The sequence below is a fragment of the Alligator mississippiensis genome, chromosome 10 (genome assembly GCF_030867095.1).
Source record: "Alligator mississippiensis isolate rAllMis1 chromosome 10, rAllMis1, whole genome shotgun sequence".
Taxonomy (NCBI): domain Eukaryota; kingdom Metazoa; phylum Chordata; order Crocodylia; family Alligatoridae; genus Alligator; species Alligator mississippiensis.
The window spans coordinates 61,882,721-61,902,211 of record NC_081833.1 but is presented as its reverse complement, the minus strand read 5'-3'; the positions used below and the strand labels follow the sequence as shown (position 1 = coordinate 61,902,211).

Below are 19,491 nucleotides of genomic sequence, written 5' to 3'. Positions count from 1 at the left end.
CACAATCTAAAATAGTTGGAGCCAGCCTTTTTGGCAGGCATGCCATAAATTTAACCCTGTACCCTCCCTGAGTGCCACTTTGATCCCCTTCCTCACTGTTCTGCTGCTCTACAAGTGCTTGGTCTGAAGCCTGTTCTGTCAGTTTGAAGTTAAATGTAATGGATCATTTAATCTTTTTTAGTATGGAAAAAACTGCAAAATTTGGCCATGAATTCTCATGCCTTCCAGGTCCTATCGTCTGATCAGTTATTACATACAAGTTGTTATTTCAAGCACAATAAATATGGTAAAACTCTAGGGCTAAAGAGAGAAATTGTACATAAACCAGTATAAATGATCGGAAAACAGTTAAACTTCTGTTGTGTTACAGATTTAATGGCACATAAACCACTTTCAAAATGGCTGAAACTGGTTTAAGATAAACCTGGATGAATGTAGTATCAGACTTAACTGATTTAGATTAAATCGGTTTTTGTTTTGTTTTTGTTTTGCTTGTTTGTTTTTTTTTTTTGTCCCAGATCCCCTTAAGATTCAAGTGAACTCATAGTTCCCCAGTGTCTCAGGATGCTTTACACCTTCCCTGCAAACTCCCACTTACAGGGTGGGCAGGCCAGCCTTGGCCTTAGCTGTCTACTCCAGTTGAGGAGGGAGGTGTGCTCTAGCGTCCGTCCGTGTCGTCCGTCCCCCCCCCCCCCCCCCCCCAAGCTACTGGCCTGGGCCACTGCAGGCATGTGGCTGCATTTCTGGAATCAAACATGACTGTCTGTTCACTTGCTTATCGGTTCAGTGTAGCTCAGACTAACCTGCAAAGATTGAATTGATTCAGCCTCAGGCTTTTTGACTGTCTGTACTTAGCCTAGATGAATGTAACACATTTTAGCACAAGAAAGAAGCAATGTGGTATGTATTCCTTGTGTCTGTTAAAGGGTAAGGGCACTAATTACTTTTATTTGCATTGTCTTAAACCAAATGTCTATGAAATGCAGTTTCTAATGCTGTTATGGCATATGATAATTTCTCAGTACTGTCATACTTCAGAATATGAACAAATGAACTAGTCACAAAAGTGAGTTGACTTAATATTTGGGTTATGGAGAGACTTGCCAAAGCCCAGATCCACAAAAGAAATAAAGTGCCTAAATGGCGCCTAAGTCCTGTGGTACAACACTCAAACCCCCGTACCTAGCCATAGGCTCCCAAATATTTGCCAGAAAATTCTCTGGGCCCTTAGAATTTGCATGTCCAGAACTGCCACCACCATGGCAGTGCAGAGACACTTGGTGCCTGTCTCATGGCTAAGCTTATTTGTAACCTTATAAACTAGGTGCCCTTCTACCTGGCTTCTTGGAGCTTCACACACTCCAGCCACCATCTTCCATTTGCAAACTTGTGGAGGGGTGGGTGGGGTATGGTACTGCATAGCTTAGGACAGGGTGAATAAAAATCACCATTAAAAAAACCAAACATTTTTTATTTAAATCAGATAGTTTTTATTTAATTGTATTTGTTTTGTTAAGATGCTTTAAAAAATAAACTTGTATAAAGATAGTTTTAATTTAAGATATGTTAAAGCTCAAAGATTTCATCATGGAATAGGGATTATAACTTCTAATTATAGTATATGAGACAATATATTCATGTAACCTTTTAAGAAGTTCTATAAATAGGTCGTAACAGGTCATGGACTATGTTAGAAGCCAAGTCTTATGGTGTTCCCAGAAGCTCCTCTATAGATAAGATTAAAGAAAACCACTCTACCCAATGGGACTCAATGCTCAAGATCCCATTAAGTGTCTCTGTGATGCTTAGTTTCATTTCTCAAACTGTGGATGGGTGTCTCCAGAAATCATAGGCAGGCAAGATTCTTTGGATAGATGTGATTTTATATATATATATATATATATATATATATATATATATATATATATATATATAGTTTTATTAGAACAACTATATAATTGGAAAATTGTTCTTTGCAAGTTTTCAGGCACAAACGTCCTTCTTCAGGCGTAGGGAGAGTCTGTTGTCTTCTGAAATAAGGTTCTTGTTAACAGCAGTATATGGAGATGAGAGAAAATGGACCTGATTGCCCACCCATCAGCCCTATTGTCATTCAAGTTTGTGTACACACAGTTAAGTCCCTGCCTTTCTCTAAAAGTGTAAAGTTTCAAGAAGTTAAATGAGTAAAGGATATCGAACAACAAGAATGCACTTTTTGTAGAAAACAGTGATTAAATTAAGGCTTTCTGACCAGTGATTTAAATTATGATTTTAAATTGATTTGATTTAAATCAAACCCACCCTGGTTTATGCATGAGAACACATGCCCATTAAATTGGATTATTGGGTTCTAACTGGCACCTTTAACTTTCCAGGTTTCAGGCAAGGCTACCCTACCCTCTTGTTGAAGCTGGGCCACAGTGCAGATGGGAATTTAAGATTACTGGGGCCAGAGAAAGTGCTAGTTTAAAAAAATAAGAGAGAGGAATAATTACTGCGTAGCCCAGTAATTGAAACACTCACCGGAGATGCGCAAGTGGGGGGAGGGGGGGGTCCTACATCCACCAAGTGGCCCCTTGGTCTGGCTCAGTAAGGTAGTCCTGTTCTGGGTTCTGCATCCTGTTCCCAGAACTGCTTTATGTATTTTATTCCATAGCTGTCAAATGCACAATACAGAGCCAGTCCTTTAAAACTTGATTCTGTTATCTGTATACATTTTTTGAAAACCATTTTCTTTATATTTTTGAATGGCTCTACAGCATAGTTTTATGCCAACCTACCTCTTCAGAAATACATGCATTACTTATTCAGAAATTCCATTATTTTGTGATACAAAGTGTAACTGTAGTTTTGCTGAAACTACTTACTTTCACACAGAGAGGACAGCACAATTCGGATTGAAGGCAGAATGAAATAGCATCAGTAAACAAATAAATAGGGCTGAAACTTGCTGCTTGAACATTAATATGTTCCATTTTACTTCTGGTACATGTTGATATTAACTTCCTTTTCAAAACATTAGAGTGTATCTATTTTATAGAGACTCTATTTACCTTTTATCTATAGTTTTAATACATATGTTTACCATGGGAAATGATAAAAATAGAAAAAGAGAATCCAGTTGCACAACAAAAGATCAAAACCATTAAGTGCAAAACATACAGATTTTTCTTTCTAGAAGAGGTTTTTCAGTAGAGGCTCTTTCTTTGCATTGTTTACTTTTATTTGTGTAAAAGGAGCATAGTAGTGCTGTTGTTTAAGGGTGCTTCCCTTTAACTTACTTATTTTCTAGCAGCCTACAGATTTAATTCAGAGCAAATAATTTGTGGATGTCCATACTAATTTATTTGGTTTCTCAACTACTACTAACCCATTTGGAAGGGATAAGCAAAAGGAACAACTCCTATACATCTGATTTGGAGACTGACTTTTCTACTCTGAAGATTTTGCTTTTTCATCTCACCCTTGGTTATATCAGCATACTCTGTGTATGCTGGGAGGTGGTGTGAGTGGGTGAAGTCTGAGTAATTCTGTGACTCTTAGCATGATGACTTCAGGTACAAACAGGATTTATGAGATGGAATTTGGTCTAGTGTGTCTGACTGGGAGCCCTTTGACTCCAGCCAGGTACATAAGTTCACGTCTTCCAGAAAAAAATTCTTTCCATAGAAAAATAGCCTAGGAGGTGGCCTGTATAGATGTTCCCCAGGCCCCATAACTGGAGAACTTCATAGGCAAGGTCTGCTGTCCTGGAGGAACCCGTTAATTGACAGCCTGTCCTCTCTTCTGCCCAAGTAGAGGGCAGGCTGTGACGTGGTTGACAGCTGCTGAAAAGCAGCAGGTGCCACAGAAAGCCAGAGAGAGTTTCCACCTCAGGAAAAAACTGATTGGCAGGAGGGGGGGTATTCTTCAGTGGTGGGAACCCTTCTGGTTCTTCCCACAGGAAAATGCCCCACTTCTTGTACTTCTCCAGACTAACCTGGAGGAGTGCAGGGACGGGGGAGACCACTTGTCCACCATGGTGAGGCTGTAGGAGCCTTGCCACAGGGGCACAGCAGCCTGCTTCACCCTGCATTGCTCTGGGCTTACTCAGCATAGTGTGGGGCAAGGTAGACATGTTTCACCACTGCAGCAAATCTCTCAAGGCTTACCATCACAGCACAACAGCTTGCTTCACCCTGCGCTGCCCTGGGTCAGCTGGATGGTAAGGGGAAGCCGGAAGGGCTGGTTGCCAGGTGTGCAGAGGCTTTCCCCGAGTCCAGCTCCCAGCCCCTATGACTTAAATCACTGCCTCTTGCTGCTCAGCTAAGTGATGGAGGGGGAGGTAAGAGAAAACAGCAGGGCTGAGAGCCTGGCTTGCCTAGTCGCGCTAGCTTCTCAATTGCGGCCCCTGCTGCTCAGCTGAGGTGGGGGTCAAGGGGAAGTAGGCAGGAAGCAGTGCTTTCTGCACTCAGCTCCTGATGCCCAGGAGTGGAGCAGAAGGAGCCACATGCAGATTGAGCATTTTCGCATGGCATGTGGCTGTGAGAAGCAGGTGGAAGCGGCTGATGGCTGCTCCTCCACTCCTCTCATCTGCAGGAAGGGGGAGCAGCTGCCACCCATGCCTTCTATAGACCAGTGACCCCAGTCTGTCAAAGACATGGGAGCCTTTTCCACAGCTGTGCCCCTACTGGTCCCTGGAAGGAGTTAAGCAAAGGGAAAGTGTGAAGAAAATTTCCTGGGACCAAGTTAACCCTGGTTGTGCCCAGATCATTTTTCTCCTGGAGCCATTGGCACCAACTCCATGGGTGCTCCGGGGCTTGAGTACCCATATAAAAAAAAAAAAAAAAAAATTAGTAGGTGCTAAGTACTCACAAGCCATGTGGCCACCGGTACCCCAGAAGATGAGTCCGGAGCCTGGGAGAGGGGCATTCTCCCGGAGGCCTGGCATCATGTGCCAGGAGAAGCCTGCTCTCATTGGCCTGGGGCAGCCAGGAAATTTAAGAACAAGCTGGAAGACAGACCAGGGTTGGGCTTCCCCTGGAGAGGGGAGAGCACAGCAGCAGGGAGCTGTGCGACTTGTGGAGACATGGGACAAAGATGGCTGAGTGAAGGAGCCATGGAGGAGCCAGGACAAGACTCAGTGAGGACCAGACCAACCAGGGAAAGAGTGAAATGGACAGCTGAGATTCTAGGGGTTTGGGTAGTCAGGCCAGGGGCTGGGCAGAGAAAAGCTCTACTCACTGAGACCTACTGACAAAACCCAAAGTCTCCAGGCGCCTATGCCTGGAGCAGCCATCTTTGCTCTGGGAGGAAAAAGCTTGAACATCTGCACAATTTGAGTTTCTGTCTGGAGAACTGCAATCTGTCTGGTAGAAACTGAATGTTTGTATTTGGCCTCTTGTAGCTTGCTGAACTGTAGGCCTTATAGCAGGCTCGGTTTGCTTAGGTTTTTCCTAACTAAAGTAATGAATTCTCTGTCCTTCCCCTCTTCCTCCTCCCCTCGCCCCTCTACCCCTTACCAGTTCTTTTGAAGAGTAAATTGATCTGAGTTACTTTCAGACCTGTGGGTTTTGTGATGGTTTTTTTTTTTATGTTCTAGTAAATGCATTCATAAGCTGAGGGATACAAGTGTTATAGATAAGGATTAAAAAATATAGCATACCCTCGGGAAATGTGATTGGTTTCTTAAGAAACTTCCAAAGTTTAGCTCTTGAATTATCTCATCGTTATGTATGAGTTATGGCCAACGCATTGAGAGGATAATAGACTTCATTGAGAACACCCTCATATACAGTTTTAGAACAGTAGTCAGAGTCTTTTTTAAAGCCTGGAATGTCACTTGAATAACACACTCATTTCACTAGACTTGCCCATAAACTTCTTACTTGTGTAATAAGTGGAAATCACTGAAAGGAAATTGATAACATGCTTGACTGCAGTGTGAGATCAGTCTCAGGCTTAATCCAGTTTAACCATCAAAAGCAAAACTCTTCTACATTCAGGACTTTTACAGGAAGAGAATTAGCTTTTCTTTCTCTGCTAGGGTGGAGTTATGAATAACCGAGGCAATATCTGTTGGATATTCAACTCAAACCTGTTTTGTTTAAGCCTTTATGGAGCGAATATCAAGCCAAAGGGATGCAAGGCACCCAGCTTCCATTCTTTTTTAAGTCAGTGGGATTATGTCTTTGTAAATCTCCCATCTTCATTGGTTTGAATAACTGGCAGCGTAGTAGTGACACTGGAGAGTAAATCTGTTTTTGGTTTTCTTGCTTTAAACTACTGTAGCAAGAAGGTTAGCACTGCATGTTTGTAACAAGAATGCCAAGTTTGCTATATGGAGGCTTTCTATGGAGTAGTTGCATAGGAATTTTTGTACAGGTGGATTGAAAAACTCGTGTACATATAATTTTTTTACATGCAAATAAAAAGGAAAGCTGATCCTATAAATGCTGTTCAAATTTGGGGAAATTCAGTCATCAGTACCTGTATTACTTCAGCTATATTGTCTTATAGCTTTCTCAGGTTGTACTTTAACAGTGTTAAATTAAAATGTTATTACCATTTTTAATATATTATTAAATAAATAACGTTTCTTAAAACTATGCCATCAATGCTATAACAGTATTTTATATGTTTTGTACAATACTGAGATTTTTACCAAAGATAACTTTGTTAGTTCATTGGTATCTACCCAGAGGTTCATGTGTTAGTAGCATAGGTTCACATGCTATTGTAATTATTGTCATGTAGGCAAAGTCATCTTACTATAAAAACATACATGAAAGAATATAATTTTGATTTACAGTACTTAGGATTTTTCTGGGACTAGCTTCCCCCACCTGATTTTTCTTGAATTTCACCATTGTCTTCAAAATGTAGAAGGAACCACACATTTACATATGTGACAGATAATGTGCTGTTCTTGCATCAACATAATGAAATCCTTTGAGTTCCCTCTCAAATGGCAAGAGTTGGCTGAGTATACAGTGCAAACTGCTGTAATGTGGAGCTACAGATTTTCAGTTGCATTGGATTCATGGACTCAAAGTAGCATGAGAAAAGAATGAAAACCACATTAAAGTTCAAAGAAAAGTAAGAGGGAAAAGGCAGAAGAAAGATCACTTCGTGGAATTTATGTTGCAAATTTAATTATGGTGAATATATATGCTCAAGGTCAAGAATAACAAATGGTATGGCTTGAAGGAGTGCTGAGACCCTAAGAGTGATAGGAATTTCAGATGTTCTCACGATTGAATATTTTCACTCTTGGGTATACCCATGACCATACTATTTTAAGAAATCAAGAAGAATGAACAATTTCCTTTTGTGAAATTTCAATTTTAAATTATAACTCAATTCCCTTCTTGGAGGCAAGCTTTTTCCTGAGCATGATTGTTGCTTCCTTGTCTACAAAAAACAGTTCAGAAAAGCAAAGTGTAAACACGTCATGTTAAAATTTAAGCTAACCCATGCAGATATGACTGAAATGACCTAAAAAAAAGTTAGTGATTAGTCTGTTTTTCTTACTTAAAGCTGAGCAAAATACATAAAAAAGATGCTGCATAACCACACATTTGTTCTGTATTTTATATTTCAGATGTTATTCTTTATATGTTGTATATTTTTTTAAATAATGCAATCTTTACCATGATCTTTGAATGTCTCTCCTAGTTTTATTTTAAGATACTGGGTGTGATAATTCTTGACGTTTCTGCTGTACTCTGAAATTCTGGGCAATTTAGCAAATACAACCCCTAAATTTTGGGGAAAAATAAATAGCTATTGGTTATGCATTTCAAATAAATAAATAACACTTACAGGATTCTGGCAAATATACTGCAGTGCATTTTACTCTTCAGTATCCTGCGTACAAACTGATAACTAACGCTGTCTTGCTCTCTGCATATATATGGTATCAGGAAAACTGACATTTAATCAAGTTTTCCCCAGGGCTCTTAAACTTGTCTAGCAAGTTAAAAGTTTCCAGTTAAGCACATGACATTTAAAGTCCTGTTGGGAGAATTCCTTAAAAACAGAAGTCAGTGCATATTGAAATGTTGAATTTCGGTACTGAAGCAGAATAATTAATTTTAAGATTAGCTCTTAAGGAAACTGATCTCTGATATAGTAACACAGCTTGTGTACACTAAATTAGGCACATAGAGAAAGGAATATTTGTTCTTTGTTGAAGAACTCAAATGCTACTCCTTATAGCATGGGGACTGTTGAAGTTGCACTGAAAAACAATAGTATATTTTGTGGCAGCCCTACATAATCACATTCACAACTGTACTCTGGGGGGAAAAACAGCGACTGTATTGCTTTAAATATTGAGTTAATTGGATTGAGTTAAATATTGTGTTAAAAGTGTAGTTAATAAATATTGTTTTGCTAAATTGACAACATTTTTATGTCCTGACAACATGATGGGTTGAAACCTTAGAGCCCTGCCTATTGCACAGCCCTTCACTGTTGCTGACACTAGTGAAGTGAAACCAGTGGTTATCTGCTGATCCCAAAGTTAGCAGTTTAGAAGATATTATTTATTAAAGATGAGAACTGTTATGAGAGAATATGCAATACTCCTGAATCTATTAATTTGATTGTATTAAATTGTAACCTGTCTTTAAAAAAATGTAAATCCCTCTCCTTTTTGATCAGAGATATTGTTGACAGCTTCCCCAGAGAAAAATATACCAGGATGCAGCAGGAGTTAAAATCTTAACAAAACTGCTCATTGTTTCCTAACCTTTCTAACTTTATTTTTTTTTCCTGACAGGAAATGACCTAGAGGCCTTACAAATACATTTGTGCATTCTTGTTCAGGCTTTACAATTGAGGGCAAACTCAATCTGGAAGCACCACTTATTAAGGTTACAACAGAAACAACTACCTCAACAAACAGAAGGAAGGGAGGCAAAGGCTTGCAATAATAAACACTTTAATTTTTAATAACTTGTCCTTGCAAAGTCTTCAGAAAACAAGACAGATTTTTTTTTAACCTTTCAGTATTACGAAGAGACACTACAAGTAAACCGATTTGACAGACTGGATCTGTCCAGACGATACCTTGAAGATATTTGATCTGCTGACATAGGTCTTGCTTTTTCAAGGGAAGAGCCTCTGCACTGCTTTTATAATCGCTGTTGATCAGTGGTTTTGTTCCACTTCTTTCTTGGTATTACTAGCAAAAGATGATTTACGTTGACAAAAATAACTTTTATAAACTTTAACATCAGGTCTCAACAACATGCTGTCAAAGAAATTGTAAGAGAGAAATCTTTTTCTGTTCCTTAGTTGCATCTAGTGTGTAGAGGAGAATACCAACCCAGAGACAGCGTTTCTGAGATTCTTCAGCTTGCTTTTTGAGGACAGTTTGTAACTGCAGCAGGGCTGCACTGAACATTGAAAATACTAAGTCAGCAAATCTGCTGCCTTTTTCACTGCTGATACAGATTATACAGACGCTTCCCTTTTTGAAATGCCTTTTATGAAACCTGCATACGCAGTCCTCCACTATTACTACACGTAACTACGTTTTTGAGGAAGAAATCTGACAACAGGTTGTTAATCCAAGAGTTTTTTGGACAACTACTCACTTATGTATTGCTGTAGTGCACAGGAAAGTAAAATGGACTATAAGCGGCGCTTTTTGCTTGGCGGGTCCAAGCAAAAAGTGCAGCAACACCAGCAGTATCAAATGCCTGAGCTAGGCAGGACCCTGAGCGCACCGCTGGCATCTACTACCCCAGCATCCCCTTTGGTCCCCTCAGCTGCTGCAGGCAGCTGCAACCATCCTGTGTCCCATACTACTCCAATTGCAGACATCCAGCAGGGAATCTCCAAGTATCTGGATGCACTCAATGTGTTTTGCCGTGCGAGCACTTTCCTTACAGACCTTTTCAGCAGCGTATTTAGGAACTCGCATTATTCTAAGGCAGCTATGCAACTGAAAGACGTGCAGGAACATGTCATGGAAGCAGCAAGTCGACTCACAGCAGCAATAAAACCAGAAATAGCAAAAATGCTGATGGAACTGAGCGCTGGAGCTGCAAACTTCAAAGATCAGAAAGAATTCAGCCTACAGGACATTGAGGTATGTTCCCACAGGTGATATGTTTTGCATGTGGTGAAGTTCCCTCTCATCCTTTTACTTATGCTTATTTTTTGTGAGATCTGCACTGCACTTAAGACTCTACCTTCGGCATATGTTTTTTTTGGTGGGGAGTACTTCCCACACCAAGAAAGGGAGTGTGCGTGTGTGGAGATATGTATAGGTATAGTGTTCATTTAAAGTTTCAGAGGACAAAGTGATTTAAGTCTGTTTGCAGTGCTTAATTTTGGAGTATGTTAAAAGGCATCTTTTGACGTTTTTCTCTTGTACCAACAGTTAGCTTTAAAAAGAATTTGAATGGAAGTTAAGATACCGTAATCTAGAAAATCAGTTTTGTCTTTTTCTGTTATTTCTTATATCATAAATTAGGCAATGTTTCATGCATTTATTAAAAATAATATATTTTTGCTTGATTTAGTGATCTCAGGATCACTGTTCCATTAAGAATAACATTTGTTTTAACTATTCACAGCAAGCTGTGCCACCTTTTATGTTTGTTGCTTGTTGAAGGTGACATGCATTGTTGTTTTATTTATATCAGATTGAAAAGTAAAGATGACTAGGGCAAGGTTCTAAGTATCTTAAAATGTAACTAGCACAGCAACAAAATCCCAGCAGCCTGAAGATAATTCAAAAAGGAACTCAGCCAGCCAGTACACCCCCCCCCCCCCCCAAAATAAACCTTCCCAGTATTCCGGGAACCCTCAGCTGGCCCCCAGAAAGCGGTCTCGTTTCATCAAAGTAAAATTAATGTTTTCAAAAGAGGATTTCTATCTAGCATTTTTAATGGATGGAATCATATGCAAACTAAGAAAATACAGAAAAATGCAGTTGATTATGCAAATGTGTTTTCTATTTTCAAACCAAACTTCAATAAATGAATTTTATTTAAAAAAATTTCCTGTGTATCAAATATCTCCAATGACATGCTCTGTAAAACAATACTATTTAAGTTAAACTGTAGTTTACTGTTGCTTTTATTGCATTGGAAAACTCATAAAAGTATCAAAGAGATCTGTTGTATTTAATGTGCTGTAAATTATAATGTGCACATATACTAATCTAAGGACAATACAAGTTAACTTCAGGAATGTTTTCTGGGCATTGCCACTTTGTTCTCCATCAAGTTGACCATTGTATCCATGATTTAAATTTAGCAGTGTGTGCTCTAATAAATGAGACCAATTGCAGTATTTGAAGTAGCACCTTAATTAAAAAAACAACTGGTGCTCAGGTAATGTTTGTGTTACAAACCAATACGTTATCATTTTGATGCACGTTCCAGTTAGAAAATGTCAGTAGTAGATCTGTATCAGCCAGAATTCAGAAATACAGGAATTGAAACAAATGTGGCATGCACAACCTTAATACACTCACTGTGCATACACATTTTAATACATTTTCTATTCCATAATTACATTTTATTAAGAAATAGAATATGCTGTACGAAGTTTTGTAACCCTCTGATAGGAATCTGAAGCATCCTAAGGGATGCTTTTATTTTATATTTGTATTAATTTCACTGTAGTTATTGACTACTGTGGACAAATTGACTGCGATGGTTTAGCCAGAGAAGATCCTGCCTTGTGTATGATGTTGCACATAGCGACCTCCTTTGAGCTCTGTTTTTTTTCCTCTAGTCTACATTATTAAGGCCTCAGGCTCATTATTGTTTTCTTAGTGCCAATATGTTACACACCTTTGTTTCTAGAAGCAACACTGCCTTTTCTAGGTGTGTCAGAGGTTGAAGCAGTTGAGTATAAAGTTTAGTTGAATAATTTGGTGCATTATGCCAACAGATTTGCTGTGGTGCATTATGCCAAAAGAATTTGCTTTTTCTGCTGAATATGGTAGAACACACTTCTATCAGTGTAAAGTTGTACACAAATCTATTTAGTTTCTGGTTTTTAGAGAGAAAATGTGCTCATGTAATTAAAGACTCGTAGTAGATACGCAGAATGATTACAAAAGCTGAGCATGCTGTTGCCAATTTCTTGTAAGATCACAGTGCTTTCAAGTTTGTAAGAATGCAACTCTTAACTTACCTTCCAGATGGTATCTGAGTACCCTTCTCCAGATACAGTACTTCCAGAGGTCTGCAAGGGGAAATTGCTTTCTCAGATTTTAGGACACATCTAGACTGACTGCCTCCATGATGAGCTCATGGGTGTTAGTGAGAATCATGCCCTGTCCCATTGCTCTTGTTCAGAGCTGCTTTCAGGCTATCTTAGGTGTGCTTCTTGTGCATGCTTAGGACCACGCTAAACTGGCTACACTGCCTTATTTCTGAGATGAGCAATAGGAAGTGGACAGCTGTTGATTTCTACCAGTGCCCTGGGTTGGTCTCAGAAGTGGTGATAATATGCTTTGGTTTCTGGAGAGTTTCTGAGGTATATTGAGTGGATGTATTTGGTAGCTGTGCTGGTCTGATTTAAAAATAAATGCAAAACCTTTTATAAAAGGTATTATCTCTGAACCAAGAGTTCTAGAGTTTTGCATTTCTTTGAGGTATGTTGAAGCAGGGCTCTGTCCTCATCAGTGGTCACTTTGTATGAGGCACAACAACTCTCTTTGTAAGCTCTTTGTATTTTACCAAGTCTGCCTCAACCCACGTGCATCTGCGCATACTTTTCTCAAAGCTGCTAAATTAGCTGTTGCCTTCATTAACTTCACTGCTCAACAAGTTTATGAGAAGACATGCAAAGATGCACTATTTTTAACAGCTCACAACTTGGTTAAGTTTAAACTAATTTTCACTGGGATGCTCACAGACCTACACAGCTACAGCTAATGGCTGAACTGGTTCAGCATTTTATATGTTTTGGGAGAACACAGAAAAATGTGAGAAAACAGCTTGGACTTAATATTTTTTGGGAAAACCCGGAATATAAGAACTGTGAACTGATTAATTTTCATTGGGAGTAGAGGAGGATTTGTTTTGAAGAGAGAATGAAGGTGTGGCAGTGTAAATTGAATGCAGTTTAGGGAGGAAGACTCAGTGAGGGCATGGTGCGCTCTTTATATGGTGTAATAGACTTAGACTCAGTTGATGTTGGAGAGCTTTTTCAACTCCTGATTAATATTGACTGATTTGGGTTATAATGAAAACAGTTATGCAACCTTAACTACAGTAGTCATTGCTGCTCCCACTATCACAAGTTATTTTTGGCAGAACACAGATTGTTCACTCAGATTGAGTAACCCTCAGTATGTGAAAGGGTAACTTCTTCTGGGTGGCTTACTGGCGAGACACCATGCTTGAACTGAGCATGCAAGACTTGTCAAGCTTCCTTAGTTGTTTCAGTTTCTCCCTTGCTTGATCTGAGGGCCTGATGGCTAAGGACAAGCAAATCTCAGGGGCATCTGAACCCTGAGCCTCCGGGCTTGGGCCTGCAAGTAGGATGCCTGCCAAAGGTTTTAGAAACATCTGAAGGCCCAGGTGCGGGTGGAGGATTTTTCCTGGCAGTAGGGCCACTTATGGTTCCAGACTTTCGGATTTGGAATTAGTTTTGGCTAATTTGACCTCGGATACGTTTTTTTTTTTAAGTTGCATAATTGCAAATATTGAACCCCTCCCCTCTTCAAACAATTAAACCAGAATTTTGAGGAGTCTTGTGCCTATGTTGGTGAGGAACAGATTTTTTTGAAAGAGGAAGTAAGTTCAGGCAAATTACTATGCATCTTTAAATTATTTTAAGTTTCCATTTTTGCTCTTGAACCCTAGTACTATGGGACAGTGCAGTGAAATTGTACTTCACTTGACTGATTTTAAAAATAAAGAATACTAAAAGCTGGATCTTCATGGAGATCAACTAGTATAATATAGTATAATCAACTAGTATAGTAATGAAACAAGGGAAAACACACAGATTAACCTGAAGTTGAATAATACGTGCTGCTGGAATATTGAATGTAAATCTCACTCTCACTACAGGGATCTGGTGTGTTGCATTATTACTTCTGGTGATAGCAGGAACCATATGTTCACCTTGGCCATAAACAAGGGGGAAACGGGACTTGAGGCATAAAATAATTAGGTTTGAAATTGAGCTGCAACATGGAAATGTATTGGGAATTATTTTCTCTTTCTGTACATTAAAACACTTAAGATTTTGTGTACAATTAAAGGGTTCCGAGAACAAAAAGTCTTTCTGAATAAAACTTCTGCTCAGCATTTATTTATTTGAATATGAAAAGATGCATTTTCACCTAGTGTGTAAATAAATATGAAGTCAATCATCTTCCGTGATTTGCAGGTAGTTTACTCCTGGCTTTATCCAGATGAGAAACTGTTGCCAGCAGTACAAATGCTGTGACTTGCCTGGTTGTTACTGGTTTTCCTTTTCAAGTTGCCGGAGCCCCAGTTCTCTACAATATACTTCAGAATTAACATGATGACTACTAGCTATTTTAAAGTCGGCAAGCAGTCCTAACTCCTAAATTAGAAGAAATGATTAAGGAACAATTAACATTTGTAATAGCTGTCAATAGCATGCTAAAACTATCTTGCTGTGTTTTCTACTGCATCTTTGATCATTAACATGAATGTGCGCGTTCATATTGGCTTTCAGATGTGAGACACTAAACACTCATAACTTTAAACGGAGTCTAAATCATGTGTATATCTAAACGAAAGACGGTAATCCTCCATTATGTAAGAGCAGACTAATGTCTTCCCACTGATTTCTACTTTGGGGTCATACAAACTCCCTTAAACTGCTTGCATTGCATGGGAGGTACCAGCATGCCATGAAAGTGAACATTGTTGTGTTTACCTTCCAAAAATGTTTTTGGGAGAGGGTATTATTATTGTATGCTCTTGTCCAGCAGTAAGTATTATCTGTTTCTGTAATTGTATTAGCTGGTTCCATCTGGCCTTGCAAATGGGCAAAAAGCCTGTGTGCAGGTTGACCACCCCCAAAATCATTAACAAACCTGCTGAGGAAAGGAAAATATAAAAATAGCTAGGAGCCAGGTCTTCAGCTACAGTAAAGAACTTAAAAAATAAGTGAAAAGTTAAACCTGTCTTTGTGTAAAAATAGAATTTGGAGCTCCAAGAGAACTTAAGGCCAGTGTTCACTGAAAGGTTATATGACTTATCTGCCATATTTTGCTATGTTGCAAACTGGCATCAGTGTGTCTGCCAAGTAGTTTGCACTTTACAGAATCTGTCTTGAAAATTCCATGTCTGGGAATCTTCACAAAATTATTGCTTAACAATCACATTCATGTAATGTTTCTCAGTGCAAATAATTCAGTATGGCATGTCCTATTGTACAACTCTCATAAAGATAACAGTAGGAAAGGGTGAGGTCTGAATGGCGAATGTCGCCCTGGAAATTGATGCATCTCAAAGCACTGAATGGGCCTAACAGAAATGAAAACCTACTATTTTTAATGTGAGGAAATAGCTTGTTTTCACGTCAACATTGTTCAGTAAGTACCATTCACTGTAGGAGTATTATTATCCTTTCAGTGTTTAGTAGCTAAGCTAGTGACAAACACTTAGATATCTTGTATCTCACAAGACAGCCACCCTGTCTCCAATCGCTCAGTTCTAACTATTAAAGGAAATTTGCAAAACTCCTTTCGGAGATGAACCTACCAACTTCACTTCATAAACCTACTGGATACAAAAAATCATGGACTAAATATAGACATTGGATTTATGGCACATTATAACCTGCCTGCCATCCGATAACCCCAGGTAACCTCTCTACATTTTACCAGCTACATTCTATCACCAGGTCAACATGCCCCTGTCTTCCCACCCCGTCCCCCCCAACTACCTGTCTCACACCTATTGTCTGACACAGCCTCTGATCCTCCTTGCCATGTATTTGCATTTCCACAGACCTGCATTTTGCACATTAGCTTCTATTCCATCCAGGAGAACTCAAAACAACAGCAGACTCTCTCTATGCCTGAAGAAGGGTGCTTGTGCTGAAAGCTTGGAAAGAACCATTTTTCCAGTGATTTAGTTGGTCTAAGAAAAGATATTACACTTGCCCAAAGAACCTTGTCTGCCTATGTCCTTAGACCAACAGGGCTACAACCAGCAGCCTTAGATATCTTTGCTTTTTAACTTCATAATTCCAAGATATTACTCCAGTGTCAGAGCACCTTTCCTTTAGGCCAGTAGTTCTCGACTGTTTTGGACTCGAGGCACCTCTGGATAGACTCACAGCACTCCTCATAAAATGACAACTCTTAGTTTTCACTCTTGTTGACTACAGAAAAACAACAGAACAATGTTTTAGTTGCAATGAACTCAGAAAAAACACAACTATGGATTCCTGTTTGAAATCTCTAAGTGTATCTTGTGAATCATGTTTGCAAACCTAAGTGTGGCACCCTTTGAATGGATTTCAGGGCACTCTGGTTGAGATTCACAGTTTTAGGTACTCCAGCAGCATAAAGCATTTGAATCTACTCTTTCCAGTTCATAAGATACAGGATCTTAAAACTGTTTGTAGGTGCTCATTATAACAAGTGCTACAATATGTTTGATTCTAATAAGTGCAGATGGCTGCAAATCCTGAACTGCATACCAATGTTTTCAGCCCCTACTAGGATGACTAGTCTGCTCTGTTGAGAGTGGTTGACCAAAATGGACAACAATATCAAACACCAGTAACAAGGAATGATTCAGAGAACAAGATAACAGCTGCCTTCTATATTATAAAAATCTCAGAGTATTAGTGTACCTTCTTGTTGCTATTTTTTTCTGGGTCCCTATACTGAAATAAGACTACAGTTTTATGCAGGGGGGCAGGGGAGGTGAGTTTATTGAATCATCTCTATACTTTCCCAAAGCAGTAGCCCTCCTGTTTAAGGAATCCAGGCAAGAAGACAGATGCAGTGATCTAGGAGTCGCTAGTACTGAGCATTTCAGACGAAATGAGTGGAATCTGTTCCAAGGCAATGTAGTTCACTATAAAAATGAATGAGGAATATACATGATTATTTTTATAATAGCGATAATGTTGAACAGTTACAAATGTCCAACTCGGGATCCTTAAAATTCTAGTTTATTAGGCGGATTGAAACACTGTAATCATAAACCTTGGGGCTGGTCCACATGCGCGCGCGCACACACACACACACACACACACACACACACACACACACACACACACACACACACACACAGTAGCAGGCTACAGAGTCAGGTATACCTATCCTACAAGCGCTGGAGTCTCGTTGAGGCTTCTTTCAGTGTGGTGTTATCTTCCAGAAGGGGGTCGCCGGCTGGTCCTTCTGGCTGGACAGGTCTGGTCGAGTTGGAGATCAAGAGGGCGCCACTGAGGGTCACTTTTCACTGCCTTTTATCTGTCCTTGGCAGACTTTGGTGACTCCCCAGTTTTCTGGTTTGCCCAATCCAGGGGTCATTGACCCTCGTGGGACTTCCCCCCCCTCGGTGGCTACTGGACAGCATCTGTCAGCCCCAGGGGTCGTCCGCATGTACGTGCAGGTTTGGGAGTCCGTTGATGAATTTAGAATAGGGCTCTGGGATTGGTCGATCTGGAGATATTCAGCCCAAAAGTTGGTCTCTGGTGTTGATTAAGTCAGTCCGGGGCTTCTAGCCCTTGATCAGTGAGGTATAGAGATTTCCCGGTTGTTACACTGTCTTCTATTGAGTTCAGCTTCCAGGTGATAATTGCTGCCTGCTTCCATGTTACACATTCAATCACTGATTCACTCACTCTTTCAGAGGCCAGCCTGATACAGGGAAGGGCAGTTTGATTCCTGTCTTTGTTAACAATGTTACAATGAATAACTTACTAAAACACATTTAGTTGAAAGTTGAAAGGTGAGGAGTATAAAATATAAGCTACAAATGCCATGGCACACAAATAGATAAAAATACCAAACTACAAGGGGAGATATAAAATGCACACATACACATTTTAAAATACAATTCCTTATCTTAAAGTGAAAGAGAGAGGAAGGAAGAAAAGGTAGAAAAAGAGAAACATATCCAAAGAGGGGAGAGCAAATGCAGGCAAGAGGAAAAAGGGGCTTTCTGCTACATTAGAGGAAAAGGGGGCTTTCTGCTACAATAGAACAATACAAATGACATTATGCTTGAGACAATGGAACCCGCAAAATCAGTTTTTCTGTAAATAGGAACTGATGTGGGGTCTCTATATATATTTGCCCATGTGCTTCCCTCATTGTCCTGTCTCTTCCTAATAGTGGCTTTACTTTACCAGGCTTGTTACCTGGTTTTGAGTCATGTTATCTAAACTAAAAAATGTTAAGCTTTCTTTCCCCATTCTCTACAGTTACACCCATCCAAGCAATGATGTAGTCAAGTTAGCCTGAATCAGAAAATACTGTATTAGTCCCACAGCAAACAGATTCCAAATTAATAGTGTAGAAGATATGGAAAATCTTTAATGGGATAGAAGATCTTTAGAAAACAAAATAAAATGTGCTTAGTTCCATTTTTCCAAAGAAAAATGATTGTCTCTTCTATTCTGCTTAGCTGTCATTGCCATTTCATTATCTTGTAGGTTGCTGTGGCATGGTATCTTAAGCTCACTAAATGGAGTTTTGACATTAAAACTATTTAGGAGCTAACTTCAAGTTGCTTACAAAACCAGTTGGTTGGTTTCGACTGCAAAAGAGAAGTAGAGGAGGTGCTTTTTCCAGTTTACACAAGGGAGATTACAGTTCTGAATGTCAGAGTTGGTTGGGGTAAAGTAAGATGCTTCTCTCTTCGTAAGGAAGTGTATAATCTAGCTTCTACCATCATGACTTTCTCTAAATCTATGGCATGTTGGAAAGTGCTGGATTAGAAATTGCAGTTCCCTGGGCAGCTGACCTTATGTAAGCAGCTCACACCATAGATTTTTCTGCTGTGGAGTCATGTCTGATATTGGATAACCATGTCTAATCAACTCAGTTCTGTTGAATCCCATTTTAAAGCAGGAACTTCTGTAACAAATAGTTACTACAATACTTTACTTTTTTTTTTTTTTCTCAAGACGGTATTAGACTATGCTACACACAGTATTAGACTGTGTAGACCAGGATCAGCTGTCTTGGTCATATTTTAGACAAACACATCTCTTAATAAAGAACAATACACAGCTTAAAACCAGCGTGCTTCATGTTGGAGCCTATCCTAAAATGATTTTATATCTAGATCTTAGTAGGTGAGGTCTTTCTTTTACAGTGAAAGGGCAATTTAGTTATTTTGCATAGTCTCTTTTCTTGCTAATCAAATGCACCAAAGTATTGGTTTCTATGCAGTAGGTAGGATGAAATATTAACATTCTGTTGTGTATTCTCTGTGTATTTCTTCATATTAATAGAACTTTAATTAACCACATCTCTTCTGCAGTATTTAGAATATTCCTCTTGTATTATTATTTTTTAAATAT

The 19,491-nt window shown here is 39.3% G+C and overlaps 1 protein-coding gene across 1 annotated transcript in view; it reads left to right on the top strand.

Moving 5' to 3' along the window:
• The window catches only part of GARRE1 (granule associated Rac and RHOG effector 1), a 101,937-nt gene that overhangs the window by 36,286 nt on the left and 46,160 nt on the right, over positions 1-19,491 (top strand). The window contains exon 2 of the mRNA XM_059713869.1: positions 8,765-10,081. Within this exon, the coding sequence (XP_059569852.1) occupies positions 9,587-10,081 (495 nt within the window). The 5' untranslated portion in view covers positions 8,765-9,586. The remainder of the gene's footprint in view (positions 1-8,764; positions 10,082-19,491) is intronic.